The sequence below is a fragment of the Vipera ursinii genome (genome assembly GCF_947247035.1).
Source record: "Vipera ursinii genome assembly, chromosome: 7".
Classification (NCBI taxonomy): domain Eukaryota; kingdom Metazoa; phylum Chordata; class Lepidosauria; order Squamata; family Viperidae; genus Vipera; species Vipera ursinii.
The window spans coordinates 48,329,946-48,349,153 of record NC_139521.1 but is presented as its reverse complement, the minus strand read 5'-3'; the positions used below and the strand labels follow the sequence as shown (position 1 = coordinate 48,349,153).

The following is a 19,208-nucleotide window of genomic DNA, read 5'->3' as shown; positions in this document are numbered from 1 at the left end:
ACAAACTCAGTGGTGGAAATCTATCAAAGCAATGAATACCTGAGCAATCCCAGTCATTAGATATACAACTGGAATAATGGATTGGACTCAAGCTGATCTCGAAACCATGGATAGAAAGACCAGAAAAATAATGACAACGAATCATGTCCTTTATCCATACAACAATGTTGAGACTCTATTTACCAAGGAACAGGTGGATGGGGAATGTTGCAATTAAACCAGACAGTTCAAGAAGAAAAAAAGTGCATTGGAAGAATATCTAACAAAGAGTGAAGATGCACTGAATCTAGTACACCATGAAGATTTATTGAATACCAAAGAGACCAAACTGGCTTCTGAAAAAGAGCCCATAGGCTGATTCTAAACAAAGGAATGATAAAGTAGCAATAATGGTGCATTGAAATATCTGCAAGAAATGCTATTTGCTTGTAAGCAAGAACTGGTGAGACGACAAAATAGATGAAGTAATAGAAAAGGAAGGAGCTGTGCTCTGGAACTTTAGAATTCAAATAGACAAGCATCTGCTACACAGCACCACTTAACAGTGATTGATAAATAAGGTTTAAAAAAGTCTAGATAGTGGACATTGCAATACCTGGGGAGAGCAGAAGAGAAGAGAAAGAAATGGAGAAAATCGCAAAATATAAAGACTTGCAAATAGAAGTAGCATGGCTGTGGCAAAAGAAAGCAAATATACTACCAATAATAAAGGGCTCCTTGGGCCTAATCTGGAGCACCACTTGGTATTGACAAAACTGCAAAAATCAACTTTTCTTGGAACAGCTTACATTCTGCGACGATGCCTTTAACATCATCAAACAATATCTGTCAATCCCAGGTCCTTAGGAAGAATGCAATAGGTGGACAAAAATACCAAATCCAGTCTAAACATCTGGCTAACTGTGTAACAAATCAGAATAAACAAAATTTCCATCTGTCAATTACAAAAGGCCCCATTACTTGGATCTGCCAATGTGTTACAGTCTCCTAGATTGTTGGAAAGAACTTGATGCAAATGAAAGCCAGCATCAGCAAAAGAACTGCAGCTATATAATTTTACCTTGTTGTATATAGTAATATCCTAAAACCCTGAATGGTGTCTTTTATGCAATAATGAGGAAAAAGATGAATTTATTCACAAAATGTGCTCATAGTGGGTTCACATAACATACATGCCAAATTAAACAAACCTTATTTATGGCTTGGTGCAATATATCAACCTAGATTTAGGTTTGCATCTGTTTTTGTGAATAAATGTCCCAAATATATAGCTAGCATGTGGGGAAGTAGAAATATAAATAGAAGTTGTAAAATATAATAAATATCTAGAGACCTGTTGTTAATGTGCAAATAAAGAAAACCATAATAAGCAAAAAATTAAGGGGAAGAACTTTACCGCTTTTTGTAAATACATGGTAATACATAGAGTTGCTAGTCATGTATATTTTGTTTTTTATTTAAAATTATTTTTTCATTATAGGTGATGAAATTGGGATGCTAGAAGATATGGCTGTGGGAATATCAGACTTGCAAAAAGTCATGTTTAAAATAACTGAAACTAAATCAGATGACCTACTGCCTGTTATAACTGGAAGACGGTACATATTCTCTGTTCTTTAAAAAAAGTTAATTTGATGTGCAAAAAAAAATTGAAAGGGAAGTTATGTGATGTTTAAGAAAGAGATAGAAATCAGAATGAACACCTTTTAAGGAAATTGCAGGTCTCATTAAGGAGAAAAACTCCTTTGATTTTAATTGTGTAATTTTATATTGTCAAAAATGGGAGAGGGGAGAATAGGTGTCTTTATTTTTGTATGCAAAAATTCAGCAGAGTCCAGTCAATGCAATTTGAGGGCCAGCTTAGTTTTCTTGTAGTGGCTGCCGACTTCATGGCAACTTTGTGCTATTCTCCTAGCAAGTAGTACTTAAACTCCACCAACAAAGGGATGGATCCTTAAAAAACAGAGCCTCCACAAACTGGGGGGGGGGTTGTTAGGTTACTTAATGGCCATTGCGGCATGCGATTGTAATGGACAAGCTCCATTACAGTCACATCTCGAGGACTACCTGTATTTTTCTAATCTTAATCTTCTGTTGGGCCTAACTTATGAGATATTGTTGCTATAATGTCTAAATTAAAATATGACAGCATGCCAGAAATAAATTTCCTGCATTTTCAGACTCTATGGCAAAGGAAGAAACACTATGCAAGACATTGTTTTAGGCACATTTGCCAAGTAGAAGCAGAGTTCTTAATAAGCTTATCATCATTACCAACTCAGGGTACAAAATGTTGCGCAGAAAGTTTCTGTTAAGAAATATCTCATGGTGTGGAAAAATAGTATTGCCACAAAAATTGTGCCAAGGTACCTTCTGTTAGTGGAGTCTCATTAATTTTTAAAAATGTTCTGCTTCTGAGGAAGCCATAACTGTCTTGCATCCCAGTCTATCCCATTTCAATTCCTGTAAGTGTAGCTAGCAAGAATTTCATCAGTACAATTAAATATTACAGAGTTCCCAAACTCTACAGTGCCACAACCTTTTAAAATGATATATGATTTTTTTGTGATTCCCTCCATGAATAGAATTAATGAGCTATTTCCCTTTGTTCCAGTGAATGAGGTAGCTATCAGTTCAGCATTACGGGAGTTTCCTCTCCCATTTATATTCCCTGTACATAAGTTAGAGTCCTGCTAGAACTCAATCCCAGCAGGAACATGTTCTGGCAGCAATTTAGCTTTGCATGCACAACCCATGCAGGACTCTGCATGTGGAAGCTTGCTGCCTCACAACACAGATTACTACTAGAACTTATTCTCATACATGGCTTTTCCACAGAGACTAAATTGAGTTCTCACAGGGCTGAAGCTTTGTTTGCACAAGACGTAGGCCTAAAAATCATAATGCGAGTATCTAGCCAGCATTCCATCTTGAGAAAATGGTACTGGTCATAGCTGGACACTGGTGAAACCATGGCATGCCAAACTATAAAATAAAACCTAAATTAGGCTCTTGATCAAAGCAGCAGTCCTCCAGTGCATAAGCAGAAAGGAAAAGAAAAACACAGCTCCGGGTTAAGAAATTTCCACTTTCTTTCCTCCCAAGTACATGCTATACTTCTGTCTCTTTATCTCTCCACTTTGGATCTCAGTGCATTTTGCAATTTATGCAAGATAATTTCTTTCATTCATTCATTCAGTATAGCCGTCTTTATATCATAATGCCCTTTTTTCTCTTCTCTGCTCATGAGATCATGGAGTCTATAAAGCTAAGGGAAAAGTAAAAGTCAGATGCTTCCAGGAATTCCCTGCAGGCTACTGTTCCTCACTGTTTCCCAAATCCCCTTTCTTCCACAGCCATCATTACCATTCTTCCCATTACCCTTCATTTCTATCTCCTACTCTTACTCTCAATTTTGCAGACTGACTCAGCATTACACAATGTTTTCCAGATGTAAAAGAACCAATTCTGCTTTGCAACACACATCCATTTCCACACATACACAGTACAGGGCATTTAGAAGTACAAAAGAAATAGAATTACAAGAACATTAGAAGCAGTGTACATTCAGAATGCTGTATACTTACAGCTGAATAGGTTTGGACAGTGCTTTTTTTGTAAAAGAAAAAGGTGCCGGAACTCACACATGTCATACAACCAGCCTTGCCTCCCTACAAGGTTCCATCCAAAAAAGGTGCCGTTCTGAGTGTTCTATGACCAAAAAAAACCCCCCCTGGGTTTGGATAGAAAGTTTGTTCAAACTGAGTGTGACTTTTGATGTCTATATGAATATGTCCATAAAGTTTTTTAGGTAGCATTGTGGAAATAGTTTGTCAAATCTTCTCAGGAGATTTTTTTTTTTAATTTCCCTATCAGCCAGAGACCACTGCTCATTTCCTGGTCATCAGATCCAAATCTAGCAGAATTTAAATGTTTAAAGATAACTATAATACTGTGGATCGGGGCTCCCCAATTTCTGGTCTGTGGGCCAGTACCGGGCCGCATCATGCCAGCAAGTGGTCTGCCCAAACAAGTGAAACCCCATCCGTGGGATGCAGGCAGTACACAAAACCGGTCTGTGGAAAAACCTTTCTCCACAGAACTGGTCCCTGGTGTCCAAAAGGTTGGGCACCTCTACTGTAGATGCTACCACATACTTCCTATGGAAAGAGGCAGGGAAATAAACATAAGTTAATGCTGAAAAGATGTAGGGAGAGAAAAGACTTTTGGCTTTTTTTTTTGGTTTTAAGTTTATGTTTCTTTCCTTCCTTGCCTTCAATTTCTGTTTCCTACTGTATGTGGAAAATATGTTTGGTGAAGTAGAGTATAATAATAATGAAAATAATAATAATGAGGAACTTCTTACAACCTTGAAATTGCCAAATTTTTACAATTAAAGTTTCTTTGTTTACACAAACACTGGATAACAGATGAACTGTATTGGTGCATCTATAAAGCGATGGCAGAAAAATTATACTTTTACTGGCTGCAATAAGTGTTGCAATTGTATTCATAATTCAAATTAGGAAATTCTGAGTGTCCTGGAATTTCTGCAAAAAAATAAAAATTAATTAATCGCAGTCATAAAAAAAATCTGATACTAGATATTACCAGATGATCTGATCAGTACTAATAGGAAATAGTATTTAAAAATCCCATTATCACTGCCTAGTTCTGGAGCCTATAATTTACAGACCATCTGATGATTTCTTAGATTTTCAAATGAAAATAATCAAAGTGCTTTTATGAGAAAGTGGGACTTTAAAATCAGTAATCTGAGTGTTTTCAAGGTCTGGTTTCTTGGCAAGTAAAGAGAAATTTGAAATACTGACTTCATTTTTCTATTGTCTTCTTTGTATTCAAAATAATTTGAAACTCGTTTCAGTTTCTGAAGTTATATAAAATATATTACTGCACTGGGCTCTAGGTGCCCTCAAGGAAGTAAACATGTTTGTTTATACATTTGTTTATAATTTCTTTCCTGTGTTCTATAAATGGACACTAGCTCATACATATGCTAATACATCCCTAAAATGTTTTTCTAAATTATTTATAGAGTGTAGACACATTGCAACCTTGTGCTTTTTATAGTGCTGGATATCTTTCTGTTTATTATAGTATTTTGCAGACATACAACAGAATTCTTTTTCTATATTTGATTTTTTTTTAGAAACAAGGATTTTAACAATAATTATTCCCTTGGCACCTACATTTTACCTTTTCTAAGTTTGTAGGAGGGAGCAACCTTTTTTCTCATAATTTTCACTTTTAGTTTTTCATCTCACTATATTTGATTCTGCATACAATCCTTGACTTATAGTCATTCATTTAATGACCATTCAAAGTTACAATGAACTGAAATAATGACTTATGACCATTTACCACACTTATAATCATTGCAATGCCCCATAATTATGTGATCAAAATTTGGACGCTTGGCAACTGGCATGCATTTATGATAGTTGTAATGTCCAGGGGTCATGTGATCAGCTTTTGCAATTTTCTGACAAGCAAAGTCAATGAGAAAGCCAGATTCACTTAACAGCCATGTTACTAATTTAATAACTGAAGTGATTCACTTAACGACTGGCAAGAAAGATCAAAAATGGGGCAAAATTCACTTAACAATTTCATCTTGCTTAGGGACCAAAATTTCGGGATCGATTGTGGTTGTTGGTCGAGGACTAACAGTACTCTAAACAATGTGATGGTAGCTCCAGTGATTAGTAGAAGCACTATATAATATTTTTATATTTTATTAGAGGCATTTTTAACTTAACTTATTTATTTACTGAGCTTATCTAATATTTTTTTCTAAGCCTGATAAGGGTTCTGAATTACAGACCAATTTGTTTTATAAATGTGGATACTAAAACATTAATTGCTTTGTTGGCTTGGAGCCTTCAGGCTGGATTTATGGAACTATCAGGGGATTGATAATACTAGGCTGTTAATTCAGGCAATAGGTAGAAAATATTTTGATATATGATATAGTATGAACCCTCAGCTATCCCTTTTCAAAATCATTTGTGACCTTTACTCCTTTTTATTTAAAACGCTTATATGGTACCCATTCCTTTAATGGGTCTGCAGTAGGTAGCTTACAAAAACATAATAAGCCAATAATAATAAAAACAAGAAATCTTAAATACCAAAAAATAATATTCAAAAAGTAAATTGTTAAAAGAGCTGAGTTAATAAATATAGATGTAGTCCCTTTTAAAATGTAACAAGGCATAATCTATACTGAGTTCAACAACATGGAATGTATCACGGGAAAAGCAAAGTTAATTGGTAATGTCAAACACATCCAGCAGGCACCTCATTTACAATCTAAGAGTACAAAATGAATATGCAGGAGTAGATGATCCTATAAATAGCTTGGAGCTAAGCAAGGAAAGGTTTTATTATGTGAATTTCTTAAATTAGGTCCAGCAACCAGCAATTAGTGAAGCTGTTTCAATACTGGTTATGTTGAATCTCTGAAAACATTATCAGTTACAAATGCTGCCTCATTCTGAACAATGTTTGGACTATCTTCAAGGATTGATCCACAGAGCATTTTATGATAATACAATTACCATATAAAGTCACCAAGCCAAGTATTTTGTCTCTAAGTAGGGATATCCTTGATTTATTACCAAAATCACCCAATCTTGCTGCAGATATTTTGGGGCTATACACTACGCTGTACAATGTTGAATCCACAAAGTCACATAGACTGCAAATCTGTTTGTTAAAACAGGCTGCAAATCTTCCAAACCCTGAAATTCATTCTTTGGACTGAAACAATTCTATTTTGTTGACACTAATAGTTAGCTTATTCCTCCATATCCACTCTCTATAATTTGAAGACATTCAGAGGTTCTAGAATTGTCCAAGTTCACAAGAAAGGGGAAATATGGCTAAGTAACATAAGGTTATTAATGACAAAGTGAAGAGTAAGGGTGTTAATGACAAAATGAGTGAAGCAATATAAGTAAAACAGTGATTCCAAACTACAGCTCTGTTGTGTAGTGAGTTCATTGCGCAGGAATGAAGACGAGGCGAGTGAGTTCAGCAATGGTCATGTTTATTTGTTTGCAGGATCTGAACTGAGGAACTGAGCTGCACCCTGCAGCAATTTATAGCCTGGCCCCTAGGCAGCAGCCAATAGGTTTAAAGTAACCCATTGCCACCTAGGGGCAGCCAATAGCAGCACTGGAGACGGGGTGTCTGAGTTGCTGGGAGCCGTTAGCTACCTCCAGCTTACCATGTGGTGTTACAATTAAGCCCAATACAGTACAATAAGATAGTTAACAACATTATAGCTCCATCATTGTTTTAGTACAGTCTCATAGTCAACAATTATCACAAGTACATACAACATTATAGTTCCTTTATTTTACTATATAATCTGCTAAATAAGCAGGAGGATTGCTTGCCCTTGTGGAACGCCTCAGGGGTTCAGTCACTTTCTGGTCTATCAGCTTACCCACCGGGCCAGGCAGACCAGTGTCCTTTGATGCACCTGAGCCAGAAGGATTTGGTGTTCTCTGCCTGGCCTCTCCAGGTTGGCCCACCCCAGAGTCAGATTGTTCAGCAGAGTTGGCACAGCGGTTGTGAAAGTCAGGTTGGCTTGCTCCATCAGGGGACCCATGTTGCACTTCCAGACTACCCCCCCTCTACGGCCAACTCCTCATTGCTTGTGTAGTGAAAGTCTTCAGAGTCTATGCATGGGCTGGTCCGGTTGTCAGTTTGGAACCCTTGGGAGGGACTTAGGATGCAGTCCTCACTTAGTGGCCATTCTGGAAACTGCTTTCTGAGTTGATCAACGTGGCATCTGACAACTCACCCTCCCTCCAGCCCCACTTCGTAAGAGAGGGGACCAGATGATTTAGTAATTTTTCCAGGAACCCACAAATTCCCATGCCCATAGTTTCTAGCCCACACCCCATCACCCACTTACAGCCCCCTTGGGGGTTTTGGTCGAGAGGCTTCTGCTGCCACTCTATCTGGATGCAACCTGTCCAGTTTCGTGATCAGGCGTCTCCCCCAATATAGTTCTGCTGGGCTTTTTCCAGTAACAGTGCAGGGCGTGGAATGCTGGCAAAGTAAAAAATCTGCCAATCTGTGATGCCAGTCCACAGTCACTATGCGTTTTAGTGACTCCTTTGTGGTCCTTACCATACGTTCAGCTTGACAGTTACTGGACGGATGAAATGGGGCAGACGTTGCGTGTCTGATGAGATTTGCTCTCAGGAAAGCCTGAAATTCAGCAGCAGTGAATTGGGCCCCATCATCTGATACTAAGACATCTGGCAACCCATGTGTGGCAAAGAGTTTTCTAAGCACCTGGATGGTCCTAGCAGTAGTCATATTTGCAACTGGAATTACTTCAAGCCATTTGGAGTGGCTATCTACCACTATAAGGAAGAGCTGTCCCTGAAAGGGCCCAGCAAAATCTATGTGAATTCTACACCAGGGAGTGTGCGTTTGCTCCCACCTGTGAACTGGAGCGTGCGGCATTTCAGGCCTTGATTGCTGGCATGTATAACATCCATACACTTGTGCCTCAATGGCTTTGTCTAAACCTGGCCACCCTAGGTAGCTTCTAGCTAAAGCTTTCATACGGACAATACCTGGATGGTCTTCGTGCAGTGACTGTAAAACTCTATCTCTCAGTGAAGTGGGAACTATGACCCTGTTGCCCCATAGGAGACAACCCTTGTGAGCTGATAGCTCATGTCTCCTTGCAAAGTAACTCTGGAATTCAGAGCCTGGGCTTTTATCCAACCACCCTGTGTGCACCCATGAAAGCACTCTACTTAGTGTCTTAGTGTCATAGCTGCTGTTTCTGCAGCTATGTCCCCTGCGTGGAGGGGAAATTTTGGCAAGTCCTGAATGGACAGAATTCTGGCCGCTGGGGCCGGATCTGGTTCAATTAGTGGCAGTGGGAGTCTGCTTAGGCCATCAGCATGGCCCATTTCTTTGCTGGGTTAGTGAACCAGCTTAAACGTGTAGGCTGATAGAAAAATAGACCATCTCAACATTCTTGGGGAAAGTATGTGGGGTGTTTGTTTGTCTGTTGTAAAGAGTCCCAGTAGTGGTTTGTGGTCTGTGAAGACTGTGAAGTCCCTGCCATATAAGTAGTCATGGAATTTTTTAACTCCTGCTACAATGGCTAAGGCCTCTTTGTCAATTTGAGCGTAATTACGCTCAGCAGAAGACAGTGTCCCTGAATAAAATGCAATAGGAACTTACCGTATGTTCCATCCTTCTCTAAATGACTCAAGACCGCCCCCACCCCATAAGGGGATGCATCACATGCTAAACAGACCGGTTTAGACTCCCTAAAATGAGTGACACGAGATTTAACCGACAAAAGTGCCTTTTGGTCTTGGAAACTTTTTTCATGAATGCTGGTCCATTTCCATGAAACTTTTTTATCTAAGAGCCTGTGAAGGGGCTCTGCCAATGTGGCCTTTTTAGGCAGGAATGCATGGTAGAAGTTGAGGAGGCCCAAGAATGCTTGTAGCTCTCCTTTTGATTTAGGGCTAGGTGCCATTTGAATGGCCTTCACTTTGGATTCAGCTGGGTGAATGCCGTTAGCATCAATGAGAAACCCCAAAAATTTCGTTGAAGAAACCCCAATACTACATTTACTCTTCTTTAATTTGAGGCCTGCTTCATGCAGCCTCTGTAGGACGGCTCTGAGCCTGCTAGCTAACACCTCTGTGGATTCTCCAGCAATAAGCACATCATCAAAATAAGGGCAAACACCCGGGATGCCTTTAAGCGTGCGTTTCATGATTCCCTGAAAAATGCCTGATGCAACACTAACCCCAAATTTCAATCGCTTCACTTTGAAAGCCCCCCCTGTGAGTCACGATCCTCTGAGCTACGGCTGTGGCCTCATCAACCGGCAGTTGCTGATAGGCCTGTGCCAAGTCTAACTTTGCGAAAATGGTGCCCCCTTGCAAAGATGCCAAGATGTGGCTCACCACTGGGACAGGGTATGCGTGTTGCTTAAGGGCCTTGTTAATTGTGCATTTGTAGTCTGCGCATATTCTAATTTCTCTGTTGGCCTTAAGTGTTGTTACTATAGGAGTTTCCCACTCCCCAGCATCTACTGGTTGCAAAACGCCCTGTTCTACAAGTTTGTCTATTTCTGTGTCAATTTTATGTTTGAGGGCAAAGGGAACCCTTCTAGGCTTAATTCTAATGGGGCCCACGTTGGGGTCTAGCTTGAATGTTATAGGCGGGCCTGTGTAAGTTCCTAGGGCTGAATCAAATACATCTGTGAAGTCCTCGCAAACTGATGCTAGACTTGTGACTTGTGTCCGGTTGATATCGGTTACTTGGATGCCTAATGCATCAAACCAATTGAGTCCTATTAGACGCGTTCTCTGGCCCCCTACTACTACGACATCCAGGTGCCCATAAAATCCTTTAAATTTAACGGCCAAGGTAGCTTCACCCTTGACTGTGACTTTAGCGTTTTGAAAATCTGTTAAAATTATGTCGGAGGGCCTTAGCTTGGCCCATTTTCTACTGCAGCTGCACACGAAATTAAATGTGTCCAGAGAAATGATGGAAACGGCTGAGCCTGTGTCCAACTCCATTTTACAGGGGACGCCCTGTAGCTCCTCCTGAAGTTTAAATATGTGTCTGAGGGGGCGTCAGGCTCCGGTATGACAGACACTTCGGCTTGCACAAAATCCCACACTGAATGGCCCCGGGGCCCCGGTACCTCATCTGGTCGGATCTTCCGACTGGCGCTTCGATGGCCGGTACCTCTGGCGAGCTCTGCTTACTGCTGCGATGTGGCCGGTTTTGCCACAGGCCCGGCACGTGGCTGACCAGAACCTGCAGTCCGCGCGTTGGTGGCGACTACCATAACCTGTACATCTAGGTAAGAGATCTGCCTTGTAAGGAGTCTCTTGTTGCTTGCTGCTACGGTGCTGTGTGTCGGGCTGTCTGTGCAGCTTGTCGACTTCGGCATCTTCTTCTTCTGATTCCTCAGTGGGTTCGGCGTCCTCATGGTGGACGGCTACTTCGCGATGTGTTGTTTTGGCAGGCCAGATTGTTTGGATGGCTCCCCCGGCGGCTTCGTCTGCCATGACTTCGTCATGGGCTTCAGTGAACAACAGGTTTGCTCTAGCAAAAAGTTTTTGCTGCAGCTCTTGATTTCGTAGGCCGCAGACGAGCCGGTCTTAAAGTCACTCTTCAACGTCTAAAATTTACACAGGCGTGCGGTATGCCTCAAGGCCATGATGTACTCCGATGCGGTCTCACTGGGCTGCTGCATTCATTGCTCGAAGGCATAGCACCAAGCAATCACCGACATCTTCGGTTGGAAATGTTCTCCGAGCTTCTTCTTTAGATGAGCGTAGGAGACTGATTCCAGCGGCGTTGGTGCGAACAGGTTTTCAGCCAGATCGAGCTGGACACACAGAGCAGCATGGCGGCCTTCAGTCCATACTCTGCAACCTGGTTTGCCCGAAAGTAGTTTTTGACCTAGGACAGGTACGATGGCCATCCTTCTGGTCGCTTGATATCAAACTCTCACAGCCTTCCGACTTTGGGCATTCTTCTTGTCTTCGCAGCTGGTTCCTGCGTCTTCTGATCCTGCTCTTCTGTTGCTCAGGGACTGTTCCACTGAGCGCTTGGTCGCTAGCGTGTCTGGCTAGCCGACCATAGGGGGGGAATGCTTTCCCTCCAGGCATGCGCTGCCTCTTCCCCTAATGACTTTCAGCTCCTTCGGAGAAGCAGGATCCCACCCTCATCGCCAGTGTTGTGTAGTGAGTTCATTGTGCAGGAATGAAGACAAGGCGAGTGAGTTCAGCAATGGTCATGTTTATTTGCTTGCAGGATCTGAACTGAAGAACTGAGCTGCAGCCTGCAGCAATTTATAGCCTGGCCCCTAGGCGGCAGCCAATAGGTTTAGAGCAACCCATTGCCGCCTAGGGGCAGCCAATACCAGCACTGGAGATGGGGTGTCTGAGTTGCTGGGAGCCGTTAGTTAGCTCCAGCTTACCATGTGGTGTTCCAATTAAGCCCAATACATAACAAGCTCCCTTAAGTGCTCCTGAAAGTTATCATGTCGAATGGTATCAAAAGCTGGCAAGAGATTCAGAAGTGCCAATAAGATTGCACTACCCATTTCTCTCTCCTCATTCATTAGAGAAACCAAGCTGTCTTGTATGTAACAGGAAGCTTTCTTTGCAATATGGAACTATTAACAGTCTGGAAATAATTATTCTAGACACTTCAGTAAAGTTCTAATAGCTTTATTGTTGTCTCCTTGATGTGACATTCTCTAAAACACAAATGTTTACAGTTTGGATTTTCCCTATAATTACATTTTGATATGAAATCTACAAAAGAGTTAGCATGCCTGTACAACAATACTATATATAAAGTGGTACATTTTCTTCTGGTGTCTATCTTTAGAATCTAACAAATAAGCATTTTCTATATTTATTAATAGTTAATTGTTAAATCTAACCAATAAATAAATATAGAGCATAAAGAATTATGGATCTTTATTTGTGAGGGGTTGTCAAGAAAATAATCCGGCTTTGGAAAGATTCATATTCAATAAAGCATTAAGAAAATGGTCAAATGTTTGTGAACACTTGATATATTGCCAAGTTTTCTTTTTTGTCACTATTTTCTTTTATCTATTCCACTTTTAAATGCTGCATCTGCTTCTGATACCTTATTCTCAACCCTGATGTCCTAAAGAAAGAAAAAGATTGTAGATGGTCAGTTTCAGAAGGATCACTGGTGTTTTAGGCAAATATGTTCCGAATATTAAAATATTTATTATTGTTTATGGAAGGAACTGCAACATCAAATATATAGAAATATATGGTTGTGATTAATTCTGATTGAGTTTAATAAAGAATATGTGAAATAGTTAGCATTTAAAAAGGCTTGTAAAATGAGCAATACATATGACATAACCAAAAATGTGTCCTGCTGGTACCAACCGAGGCGAAGTGGCAGTTGTTGTTCAGGAATTTCTATTACCCTTTGCCGGCTACTCTCTCCAAGCTTCTGGAAGTGAGACTTTTTCTGAGATTGGTTTGCGGGATCAGTTGGGAGTCTTGCTGCTTTTCTATCTAGAGGCCATCTCAGGACTGAGAGTAGGAAAAAAATGAAACCTTGACTTTGGTTTTGCCAAGTATGTAGATTTGTTGTTATAGAAAGGACTAGTTATATATTAATGTGTAAAAGTAAAAAGTTGATGCTGGAATGTTGTTATCTTGTACTGTGCTAAAAAGAGTCAGAAGTCAACACTTTTTTTCTTTCTTCCTTTGTATCTCTCATATTTTCTTTCCCCCTCTCTTTTTCCTCCCTTAATTTCCTATTTTTATTTTTCTTTGTATTGTAGACATTGATGAAACAGTAAAAGTCATTAAGTGGAAAAAAACATACTGGTCTGCTTGGAAAAGCATTTCCTCCAAGTTAAGAATAGCCCTGATCCTTTTGGATTTTGCAAATCCCTCAAAACTTAGCTTTTGCCTGAGAATTGGGCCTGAGCAGTAGATGAGTCCATCTAAAAATGAAATGATTTGGATAAGAATAAGCTGGGCTAGGCTTTAGTTCTTCTGTATTGGATGTTTGTATGTTCTGTTTTTAATTTGTCGCCTTTAAGATTATTAACTATAAATGTTCTATCTCAAAGCTCTTTTCTGTCTGCATAAGAAATAACAGATACTCCATTGCAAATTTCTCTATTGAAATTATTAAAAATGTCAGTATAATCAACATTGCAACTTCCAACTCTTCTGGATTTCTCCCTGAGGGATTCTGAGAGACCTGGTGGATTTTACAAATATGCTTTTTTAATTGAAAAAGATTCTTCTTTTATGAAAACATCCCATTTTTAAATATAGATTTTGTTGTCTACCAGCCTAGGAGTAAACCAGACTGAAAATACAGTTATTTTTAAAGAGTGAAACAACTTAAATTTAGTTTTGTCTTTTTGTTTTCATAGGGACAATTATGTAATAGAAATAAAGCTTCCAGAAAAGATGTTTGAGTTGCTTCCTCAAGAGATTAAAGATGGGAAACTGCTCTATGTCTACCCAGTCCTCTTTAATGTTGGAATCAATGAACAACAAACCCTTGCAGAAAGGTAAATCATCAGGGTTATGTGTTGTTTTATATAGGAGCAGAAAAAAATTCCCAAAGAGTTACTATCCCATGAGATGATTAAATAATTGGTTATAACACCTAGAGAAGATACAGCAAAGTGAGGAAAAATGATAAATTCATTCTGTTCATATCTATAGGCAGCTTGGATCACACTTCTTTTTTACAGGAACTATACAGTTTGAAACACAAAAAATGCACAGAAAAATATATATATTCAAAAATTATGCATATTTAAAAAACAAAATCATATATATTAGGAAATGAAGACTGGAAAATAGCTACAAAGAGTGCAGATTGGGGATTTTCTATTCATAAACACATTAAAATAGTGACACAAATACACAATTGGAAAAATATAACTTGAATAAAGCAAACTAAATATTTATCCATCTCTAGCAGGAAACCACTGACTAGATAGTTGTACAGGCACCATTTCATTTTTCAGAACATCCCATCCTATGAAAGGTACATTCTTGTTGTCAGGAACTTTGGTGCATGTTTATGACTGGAGTAATCAAGGTCATTTGAAAGAGAAAAAATTACCATCTTAATATTCTCTCTGAACAGCAGGTCTGGGCCTAACAGTTCTTCTTTGTGTCTCAGAAACTGGTTAGTCAGCTACGGTGTATCTGAACAGATTTTCCAATTTTTAGTTCCAAATAAATGTTGACATCTTCAGCTAAGGAGCCTTGGTGGAGCAGTGGGCTAATGCCTCCTTAAGTAACACCAGCTGCCTGCAATTAGTGCAGGTTCGAGTCCCGCCAGGCTCAAGGTTGACTCAGCCTTCCATCCTTCCGAGGTAGGTAAAATGAGGACCCAGATTGTTGGGGGCAATAAGCTGACTTTGTAATAATGCCGCTTGGGGGGGGGGCAAAAGCCCTAATAAGCAGGCATATACATAGAATGAAGGCTATTGCTAAGCACATTGTTTTGTGCTTAAATTGTAAGCCGCCCTGAGTCTTCGGAGAAGGGCGGGATATAAATGGGATTAAAAAAAATAAAAAATAAATATAGAGAGCTTGTAGGCCATTCCAATTAACTTCTTCTGTATGGTATAACTTGCCATTCCACGCTTATAGTTAAAACAAATACTTTATAATCAAAAATTTAAACCAAAAATACTATAAACTGTTAAGATACATATAATACCACCAGAAATCAAACAATTTTTTTTTAAAAAAATCAACACTTATTCATTCAGAGGGAGAATTGTAACAGCCTTTCCCCCAAAATTTGGTAACAAAGCCAAGGCTTAGCAATTTTTAAAGATCCACAGGTATTTAGTCATCCAAATTTCTGATGAGAAGCTATTCCAGAGCAGGACAGAGCCAAAAAGCATGATTCTAAGCTCTTGATTGAGTGGACAAATAAAAATTGCACATAAGGTATGTTCTATTATTATATTGACAATAAATAATAAACCTTTATTGTCAAAGTACAACATGTGTACATTGAGATTAGCTGAGCCTCCCCCTGTGCTCATAGTGAACATTAGAAGAAATAACCATTAATAATGTCTATACAATAGACCTATGATGGATTAGGTTGATCCAATTAAAATGATTTTAGCTATCTAGACATTTATTAAGTGCACATATTATAAAAATTTTAATACTTCTGAAATTAGTATTTGTTCATGTTCAGCTTAATTCAATATTTCAAATACTTTTAGAGAATCAAGATGCATAATAGAAAATAATAGAATAACGTAGTTATACTATGCTAAGAAAAAAAATTATCCTATGTGAAAATAAATATCAGAATTGTCAATCCTACATAGTAATAGTGAAATAAAGATTTTCAGTACAGAATAAAACTGAATAAAGTTAGGGTTAGATTGCATTTTTGAGGCAAGGCATTAGGATAAAACAAAACAAAGAATACTTTTCTATGCATAAAATGGCTTTTATAGGATATGGTCAAATCCTCTGACTCTACTCTGTGCTCTGCCAAAGAATTTAAAGCCAAGATCTTCTTCATCCATGTCAGCATTGAGATTCAGCTGATATAAATTGAATGATTTCTCCATCATTTGATGCTTCCATAGAAAATTACTTAGAATAGTACCTAGAACTGCATGCTGACCCACCTCACTTTCACTCTTAATTCAAAAGAAGATGGCTAGGAATAGACAGAATTTTGCAATAAATAAATAAATAATATCAGGGAAGCCTTCATTTTCAATTAGCTCCTTAATGACTGAAAAAAATCCTAGGTACTTCAAGAGAATATATTTCTATATAAACTATCTGTAATGCATCAGATGTGCCATCGTATAAAATAATGAAATTATTTTAAATTAAAAATCAGTAATGTGCTTAACTGTCTGATCTCTTGTTTAGAATATTTGTTATTGGTATTGGGCAGGAAAAAATAATGATACAGTCAGACTAATTCTCCCTTGGTTTGAGAAAGACAGTCTGACATCACATGTGCTTCAAGTCAACAGCAATCAAGAGGAGATGAAGGGCTTTTTCAGTGTGGCTTCATTGGATAGAACCTTGACCAAAAAAAAACCTCTATAAAACAATATAATATTTGTAATGCCTAGAGAATAGAATCTGGAGCCTAACGTTGGATAAAACTCAGAAGTATTGCAAATTGGAGCTTTATTTCCATCAATATTTCCACAGACATAATCTTTGCTTTAGTAAAGACTTTTCAGCACTTCTCAACCAATTTTTCAACCAAAGGCACTGCTTGTTTTTGTTGTGATACCTCCAATTTCAAGTCCACTAGTCAGTAAATGTCATAACGGGCAGCTATGCCATCTCAACTGATAAAGTAAAATCAAAATTATACTTACTGATGTCAGGTTATTTCCATAACCCATGTTATAGAACCTTTTTATTTTCTCAAAATCTTCAAATTGTGATGGCAATTTTATATCATGACTAGTTTAAGGAATTGCAGGTATGTGCTATATACATACTCCAGACCAGGGATCCCCAACCCTCAGTCCATGGACCAGTACCAGGCCACAGCATGCTAGCAACTGGTCTGCACAAACAAGGAAAGCCCCATCCGCGAGATGCAGGAAGCACACAAAACCATGGACCCTCTTGTCCGCGGAAAAACCTCTCTCCACGAAAACTGGTCCCTGGTGCCCAAAAGATTGGGGACCTCTGCTCCAGACCATTTCTTTAGAATGCTATAAATAATTAACCCATATTAGTAAATCTGAGATCATTCAGTTTCTCGGAATGGATCATGTTTGCATGTTCACTACTGCATTTATGTTAGTTTTGTTCTTATTTTTCCCCATATATGTTTTGTGATTCTTTAGGTTCGGAGATACCTCCTTGCAAGAAAGCCTTAACCAGGAAAATTTGGAATTGCTAAAAGAATATTATAAGTTACTAATGGAAAAAATGCCTCCTGATTGTAAGCATTTTAATAGAACTTCATTATAGTAAATTTGTCACATTTGTCACATAAACCATAAGGTAACATCATTCCTACAGAGTCATTTTTTATAAATTTGAGTTTCTTTATTATTTTATTGCAAACACTGTCCTTTCTGTCTCCCAAATCTCTTTCACTTGAAATAGAATTTCCCATCAGTATTGATGGAACTGACTGAAGGCTTACAGTACATGGAATAATATTGGAATAATATTTTCATAGGTTCTAATTTCAAATACTTTTCTATTTCATATTTGTTTTGATTTTTACCAGCAAAAATATAACAAGGAGAATAAAATATTAATCACACAATCATCATGTTATATAACTTCCATAGTAGCTCAACAATCCCATGGAAAAACATGTGGGAGTTAAGGTGTGTTATAGGACATGACAAAATTCTTTGCAGCACCAGTGGTCACACTGTTGGCATTTCCTTAACTCAAGTGTCTATTTTCTGGGATTGTGTAATTACTGTATAACCCAAGGAAAAGACACAGATGTGGCTGGTAGTGTGCAACCACTGTCCCATGTCAGACTCTAGATGACATGGATTAGGACTGTGGTTGTCATGGTGACCACACTCCGAAAGAAGGTAAATTGAATTTTCCTAAAATGATAAGTCTGGAGAACTCTGCTCCTAACCCAGAATGATTTCAATGAACTCAGACTGGGAAATTGTTTTGCAGCAGAGAAGCTAGTACAATAGCAGCAATCCCAACTGATCCCTAGAGCCCAACCTAACGAACATATCTCATATATGATACTGTGTTGCACCACTCCTGAGACTATAGGAATTTCCTACATGACATTCGCCAACTTCCACTCCTGCTCCAGAATCTGAACTGATGCCACATTTGAAATCCATATGATAATACTTCCAAAAGGCCCCACCTAGGTCTCGGTAATGCAGGCCAGGTCAGCCCTCTCATCAACAAATAAATCACAAATGAGGCAGGCCTTATTACAGACTCTCCTGGCATTTACAAGCAACAGTTGAAAGCCAAAATATCTTCAAGACTAACAGAAAAGAAGGCAAAATGTCCTCCACAGTGTCTATTGTCATTCCCCTTCCTGCCTAGCCACCAATACCGCTAGAGTACCGATGTCCTGGATTGGCAAGCTCCAAGCAGCGATCACTAGGTTGCACATGTAGCAGCAAACAGAGAGTGTCCACCATCAGCATGTGGCAGGAATCTCCCAACATCTAAACAGCTGAAGTCCTCTGTTGCTGCCAGTCGCAAAAGTGCTAGGCCTGACCAATTGCAACATAGTACCTCTAACACAGCCACCCAACAAACCCCTACAAAGAAGATACCATAGTTTGTTGAGATGGTGGTTGTTATATATATTGCAAGTTACAATTCATTCTACAATGCTCATTTGCAGTTCATTCTGTGATGTTCTGGTGACTGGCTTCTATCCCCCTTTTGTTATCGTTTCTTCTTTTATTTCCTATACATGTCCCTTTCACTTTTCAGAATTTTAGAATGCATGACTGTATCTACATTGGTAGCTGTAGATGACCTCATTTTTCTTTGTAATATAAATTGTTTGCTGTTGCAGTTTCAGTAACATGTTTTGCAGAATTTTCCATCCTTCCTAGACATATTTCTCCTTCAAAATTGCAATCTACTGGATTTGACTTACCTTCC

The 19,208-nt window shown here is 38.8% G+C and overlaps 1 protein-coding gene across 2 annotated transcripts in view; it reads left to right on the top strand.

Annotated features, from left to right (window-relative positions):
• Positions 1–19,208, top strand: part of INPP4B (inositol polyphosphate-4-phosphatase type II B) — a 223,250-nt gene that overhangs the window by 168,938 nt on the left and 35,104 nt on the right. For both annotated transcript variants that reach the window (XM_083366960.1, XM_083366961.1), the window contains 3 exons: positions 1,481–1,598; positions 13,988–14,128; positions 17,435–17,532. In XM_083366960.1, coding sequence (XP_083223086.1) covers positions 1,481–1,598; positions 13,988–14,128; positions 17,435–17,532 — 357 coding nt within the window. The remainder of the gene's footprint in view (positions 1–1,480; positions 1,599–13,987; positions 14,129–17,434; positions 17,533–19,208) is intronic.